Genomic DNA, 7,000 nt, shown 5'->3' with positions numbered 1-7,000 from the left:
AATAATGTTCACAATGGAGATAAATGGTCTGATTTATGCACTCTAAGTGATCTACTTTCAAAATATTTTTCCTATTAAGATTCAAACTCTTCATTCTACAATAATGGATGCAAATCCTAATTTCTTGTATCAATAACATCAATGAAACATTTGCATGGTTTTAATTATGTAAACTACTTTTAAATGTTAATCATCGTTATCATCCTATCAAACTATATAATTCCTAACTATTTTATATCAAACATACTGATATTAGTTTATTAAATTAAGAAAAATAAATTTATTCCTCCCTTTTTATCTTTTTATTATATCCTTATTATATTGGCAATGATGAATATTTCACGTATTTAATCATAAAGTTGAAAAGTAGAGAAGTAATTGAATCTTAAAGTTGAAAAAGTAGGAAAGTCTCGTCAAATATATAAAAATTTACTATTTTTTCCAAATCATAAAATTTTTCTACAAACCTCAAATCTCATTGTTAATTAATTACTGTCCTCATCCACATGATTAATTTTCATTACTGATGTTAAATTAAAAATCTCAAATGACAGTGATTAGAATTTTTTGTTCAATTTTTTTATTTCACAGACCTCTTCCAAAACTTTGCATTTGGAGATGCCCTCGGATCCCTACTGCACTTTATAAAAGGCAAGAAGTCCAAAGCCTACACAAACAGCATTCTGCATCAGGAGCAGTAGAGAAAAGTGTTCCCAAGATGGACGTAAGCATGATACTGATATGCTTTCAAGTCAAATTAATCAACTGAAAATTCCTTCTTTGATTTTCCACTATTACTCACTTTCTTTCAGGTTTTTTCTTGCTGAAACTAATTTGGTGCCTTTTGTCCTTGGCAGAAGAAGACGAGCACCAGTATTCGCATGGGCAATCCATGGAGCGAGAAACCGCATGATTGCTGGAGCTGGAGGACAAGAGGGCTATGATGGCAATCACTTGGGTGGGGACGGCGACGATGATGACACATAACTTATGGCCCAAAAACATTTCGTCTCAAGTTTATATGCCGTGCCATAACTTAGCTAATGTTAAATTGCGTCTCAGAGAATGACCACACACCTAGCTTCTTAGAAGATGAAATGCCAAACAAATCCTCACTTCCGACGTCGCAATGCATGGTTCTATTATCATGTAGATCACTGAGAAAGAGGTTCGAATTCTCCGCAAACCTATGTACCAAAATGCATCGTTGCAACTCGAGGTCGAGGGATGTGTTTGGCATGCATGTAACATTTATTGTTTTTAGTTGGTGAATCCATCAAAGAGTGGTGATGGAATCACATATTTATGCTCCAATTCTAGATGGTCCACTCACTGCAACAGCATTGTCACTGTTAATTAACATAATTGAAATGTCGATCAGCCGTAGTGAATTCAATAATCACGGGATTCGTCTAGCTTATGTATGTATATATGTTTACTCTTTTTACCAAGATGAGAATCATCCGCGTAGTGCATACTTAGTCACTATAACTTGATCTACACGTATCCGTTGCCGATAAAATTGTTTATGTAAGGGTGCGAATCGCATGTACTACCTCCGTATGCTATATAATTATATAAGATGAGAAAAGAAATACTTAAAGAACAAGTTGTCCTATTTAATTACTCGCGGGTAGTGTATAAATCTACGGGCGTTATTGTCACCTACTAATTACTGCCTACCCATTGGCCTCTGATACCCACGCAGCCTTCTCATCTTCCACGGCATTCGCTGTTCGCTGTGGCTAAACATCTCGATATCCACATCGTCTTCTCATCTCCCTTCCACGATCGAAATCTAAAATGCACATTATATAAGGCAAGAAATCCCAACCCCGCACAAACAATTTTCTTCGTTAGGAACAGAATTGAGAGAAACTTTTTCAAGGATGGAAGTATGTATTCATATTGATATTAATTATCTCCTTCGATCCTTCTCTTCTTACTCTCTTGCTGTATTTGCTTTCTTGTATTTCAATTGCTTGCAGGTCAAAATCTTATACGGCAAGATCATTAATGTTAAGCTCGGAACAAAGCGAGCCTTGCTCGATGAAACCTCCACAAATTGGGAAGAACCAGGCGAAGGAAGGGTGAAGCAGATCCTTATCACTTATGGCATGGATGCCATCAACTCGATCCAAATGGTCTACGAACAAAATGAAAAGCTAAAACTCGCTCCGAGGCACGGCGGTGACGGCGATAATTTTTACTCCGTAAGTTATTTAGTTTCTCATCCTCGTGGTCGTCGTAGTCAACGTTCAAAAATTGTCTAACATTTATATTTGTAAAATCTTTATTTTTTTTCTATTCAACTTTTACATTCACATATTGTCTTGGCAGATTCGTCCAACTACACGGTGATCAGGTCGCTCCGCTTGGACACCAACCTTGGCTCCTTCGGGCCGGTCGGCTGCGCAGAAGGCACGCCGTTTAGCTTCGACATCCCCTCCAGCAGCAGCTTTTACGGCTTCCACGGCTGCTCCAACTCCATGTATCTCACTGCCATCGGCGTTTACCTAGACGTTTCGGATCTGAAACGCTTTCAGTACCCTCCAGAACCGAGAGTCGGCGCGCCGCCGCCTAAGTAACCAGATCTAAATCTATTAATAAATCTTTTTGAATGACACCGCCACTGCCAGAAGAAGCCTTCCGGCATTGCCACCGTCGTGATTATTGCATGTTCTCTTAGTTTTGGGGAAGCATTAATGAATGGTTTTGTTTAAGTAATTTTTTTACCTTGTGCATTAAATTAAGCCAATATCATGACGTACCAAAGCATACACAAGCATTGGGAATTTGCATCACCTGTTTTTTGTAATTCAAATGTTCAGAATGTCGGTAGATGGTCTAACTTATTTACGTTAAGAGATTGACTTTCAAAATATTTTTCCAACTAAGATTCAAACGATCTTCATTCTACAAGAACGGATGCAAATCTCATTTATTGTGGCAACAACATTAATGAAACGTACGCAAGGTTTGAATTATGTAAACTACATTTAAATGTTTGATCATCATTATCATCGTATCAACCCATATTATATTATTTTTAAATGAAGAAAATTAAATATATTCCTCCCTTTTTAACTTTTTAATCGTATCCCATTATATTGGCAATCATGAAACTTTCACATATTTAATCCTAAAGTTGAAGAGTAAGGAAGTAATTTAATCTTAAAGTTAATTGAAAATGTAGGGAAGTAAGAATATTTTCCTTTTAAATCAAACAATTTCTTTTTTTTATACTATTCAATAATGAGCAAACGTATTCAAATGTTAATCATTTATATTTGTTTTATCCAATATTAATAAATTGTTGAACTAAACATTAAACTCTTAAATATTAAATGCAATATGTTACAACCAATCATAAAAAGTATTTTACTCTCTTCATATTCAACATTACTTTTATCAATTGATCTATAGCTTGTCTTATATATATAATCACTTTTCAATGCATTCAAACACTCCCTTGAACAAAAACTTCCCATGCATCTTCCGTTGAATTCACTACTGTTTCCGTAGTTTTAGATCTCGATATTACAACACCTTTTCAGGGCATCTCCAATAATTAAAACTCTAAATGAGTTTTTTTAGTTTCCAATATGCCACATTAAATACATAAAAATTTACTATTCCCTCCATAATAAAAAAATCTCCTTACAAATCTCAAACTTTATTATTTATTTATTATTAACCTCATCCACGTATGTTTAATTTCGAAAAAAACAGTTTAAATTTTCACTACTACTCTCTTAAATTAAAAATCTCAAACTTCATATCCATAATGATTAAAAAAAATTATTCAAGTTTTTTTATTTCACAAACCTCTTTAAAAATTTTACATTGGAGTTGCCCCCAAATCCCTACTGCACATTATAAAAGGCAAGAAATACAAAACCTAGACAAACACCTTTCTGCATCAGGAACAGAAGAGAAAGTGTTCCAAAGATGGACGTAAGCATGCATGCATATCAATGAATTATCTTTACTGGTGGCGACGTTAATGTTTCTGCTAGATCGGAGTTGATTTATTCCTAAACAAGTAGACATTAATGGTCAATCGCATGAAGACTCTTTTCCTTCGAAGTATTTTGTAATGCACATTATTAATTAACTATTAATTAACTCTCCATTAGTTCCCTTAATCGAAAATGCATTTAGAAAATATCGTATAATAAAATAATTTTAGATAATTTTAAATTTTCTTTGAAAGGTGTTCCTGTTGAGATATGAAGCTTCGACCGTCTTCTTCAGCACCAAGGCCCTGAGGAGCTGGAATGAGGTTGGAGAGAAGGGTTTGAGGGGAGCACCTGCAGACACGACAACTGTAAGATGGAAGGTCAGGAGTGTCCTGGCGCGACCACTCCGATGCTTAAGTCAGTTCGTGAGAGAGGAGGAAGGATGTCCAGTCGCTGACTTGCATTTAAGGAAGTATGTTCCAATATCTTTTAGAGATTTGTCATGATGAGCTGCAGCAGTGTCTGGAAAACATTCATAGTCGTACGATAGGAGAGTGGTCTTTCCCATGATTAGAATAGGCTAGTGACGTGGAGGGCAGATGGGAATTGCCCCGGCTCGGCAGTATACCTGTGTGCTATCGGATCGGCTAAAGGGGTCTTTAGACATATGATTCGGCTCGACCTATGGGAGCATTAGTCCAGTAGAGAGCTCGAGTCAAGCGGACCCTGTCGGGAGTATAATAAATGACCTAGGCGGCAAGGAGCCGAACCGACTAGATTCATCCGGGCAGCCCGGGGGTGTTATCAGGGGGAAGGAGGACCGAGAGATCCCGCTGAAGTGGTGTGAAGAGGCGGGAGCTAGTATAGGAATTGTCTGAGCCGAGTGAGCTGGATGCGGTTTGATACCAGTGTCCCGACAGGGTAAAATTCGTGAGGGTTCGGCTCGACGATTTAGGAGGACTCGATTTGGCGGTTTCAGAGGACTCGGATCGGTCCATACTTCCTGATCCCGCACCTGAAATCTTCCGTCTGACTCGACTAACCGCGCTCGTATACGACCATAACAAAAGGTCATTTATATATTTTGTGCACCTCCGCTGAAGATTACTTGACGATGACCTCTGATACCCACGCAGCCTTCTCATCTTCAGCTGCATGCATTCACTGTTTGCTATACTGTAAACTCATCTGGGCATCCACATCGTCTTCTCATCTCCCTTTCTTGATCAAAATCTTAAATGCACATTAATTATATAAAGGCGTGCATGGTGGTGACGGCACAATTTTTAATTATATAAACTACATTTAATTTTGATCATCATTATCATCATACCAAACCATACAATTCCTAACTATATTATATCAAACATATTGATATTATTGTTAAAAGAAGAAAATGGAATATATTCCTTCCTTTTTTATGTTGTATTATATCCCTATTATATTGCCAATTATATATGAAACTTTCACTTATTTAATCTTAATGTTGAAAAGTAGGGAAGCAAAAATACTTTACTTTTAAATCAAACAATTTCTTCTTCTTGTTTTTAAACTATTCAATAATCAGCACAAGTATTCAAATATTAATCATTTATATTTGTTTTATTCAGTATTAATTAATTATTGATTTAAACATTCAACTCTTAAATATTAAATGCAATATTGTTAAACCCAATCATAAAAACGTATTTTAATCTCTTCATATTCGGCATTAATGTTTATTAATCGATCTATTATTTGTCTTATATTTATAATAACTTTTAAATGCATGCATTCAAACCATGCTTGTCTTCTCATCATCCGCTGCAGTCAAAGATCTCGATATGCACATCGTCGTCTTTTCAAATCCCTTCCTCACTTTATATAAGGCAAGAAATCCCGAACCTAGAGAAACAGCTTTCTGCATCAGGATCAGAAGAGAACACTATTCCAAAGATGGGCGTAAGCATTAATCATGCATGCATACAATACTGATCCTTCTCTCCTTCTTCCTTGTTATTTCTCAATTGCTTTGTCAGCTTTCTTATATTTTAAATGGTCGCAGAGCAATTTCATAAACAACAGAGCTCGTTCTTAAGATTGGACCACGGGGAAACTTGGATCTTGAGCCCTCGTTTACTACGTGGGATGAAGCAGGCTACGGAAAGGTGAAGCAGATCCTCATCTGTTATTCTGCAGATGCCATCAACTCTATACAAATGGTATACGAGCTAAATGGAAAAGAGGTACTCGCTGATCGGCACGGCGGCGATGGCAATTGTTTTGAGTCTGTAAGTAGACAGGCTTCAAACCAAGAAGCTCATACCAACTCATGAACTCACAAAATTAATCCCCCTTACCCTTCTTGTTCTTTTTGTTCATGTTCATGTTCTTTATTTCCCACACACATTTAATTATATCATGAGAATTCTGAAGTGGTGCTTTCTTTCCAAAGAATATTAATCTCTCCATTGGCATTTCAATTCTCTTTCTTCCAATTAATGATCGTCTTTTACATCGACTTAAATTTTCTAACCTTTACATTTTGAATTCAAACATTGTGTGAGCAGATAAGGTTTGGTTCCGGGCATTACATTACTTCTATCAGCGGACACTTCGGATGGACATCCCTGAATCCCTCTGTAGTGATCAAGTCTCTTCGGATCTCTAGTACTGCGTCTTGGTCGTTTGGCTCTAAAACTGCTTCCTATGGACCCTTCGGCAACGAAATGGGTACGCCGTTTAGATTCGACTTCAACGGCAGCGACTCGTTATGCAGCTTCCACGGCAGCTCAAGCTCCACGCATCTCACTTCCATTGGCGTATACATGGCTGTTCCGAACGTGAAACACTTCTTTCAGAAATCGTCGTCAGATCAGAGTGGCGAGCTGCCGGCTTTGTGCTCTATCCCCGGAAAAACCAACCCGGCACTGCGACCCCCGTCAGTTTAAGTGTCTTGGATGATTAAATAATTAAATAACTGTCCGTAGTTGATGTTTTACTCCTGAAGATATTGATCCAACTTTCCGTTTATGTTGATGTGCAAATTCAATTAGCAT

At 37.1% G+C, this 7,000-nt stretch overlaps 2 protein-coding genes across 2 annotated transcripts in view; both read left to right on the top strand.

The window, feature by feature from the left end:
• Positions 1–1,889: 1,889 nt before the first annotated feature.
• On the top strand, positions 1,890–2,588 carry LOC141823714 (inactive protein RESTRICTED TEV MOVEMENT 1-like). The gene is made up of 3 exons (XM_074710972.1): positions 1,890–1,895; positions 1,989–2,217; positions 2,341–2,588. The coding sequence occupies exons 1-3, from the start codon at positions 1,890–1,892 to the stop codon at positions 2,586–2,588; spliced, it is 483 nt and encodes a 160-aa protein (XP_074567073.1).
• A 3,155-nt stretch (positions 2,589–5,743) lies between these two features.
• LOC141823713 (jacalin-related lectin 3-like) overlaps positions 5,744–7,000 on the top strand; it is a 1,976-nt gene continuing 719 nt past the window's right edge. Inside the window, exons 1-3 of the mRNA XM_074710971.1 lie at positions 5,744–5,903; positions 6,099–6,232; positions 6,512–6,886. Coding sequence (XP_074567072.1) covers positions 5,744–5,903; positions 6,099–6,232; positions 6,512–6,886 — 669 coding nt within the window. The remainder of the gene's footprint in view (positions 5,904–6,098; positions 6,233–6,511; positions 6,887–7,000) is intronic.

Source organism: Curcuma longa, chromosome 3 (assembly GCF_044706935.1).
Source record: "Curcuma longa cultivar G26 ecotype Majalengka, Jawa Barat chromosome 3, ITB_CL_G26_1.1, whole genome shotgun sequence".
In the NCBI taxonomy this organism is placed as follows: domain Eukaryota; kingdom Viridiplantae; phylum Streptophyta; class Magnoliopsida; order Zingiberales; family Zingiberaceae; genus Curcuma; species Curcuma longa.
The sequence above is the reverse complement of the archived record's forward strand: the minus strand, read 5'-3'. Positions and strand labels throughout refer to the sequence as shown.

Coding starts and splice junctions, on each gene's coding strand:
- LOC141823714 (XM_074710972.1), top strand. Junction 2,218..2,340: donor CGATAATTTTTACTCCGTAA/GTTATTTAGTTT, acceptor TTGTCTTGGCAG/ATTCGTCCAACTACACGGTG.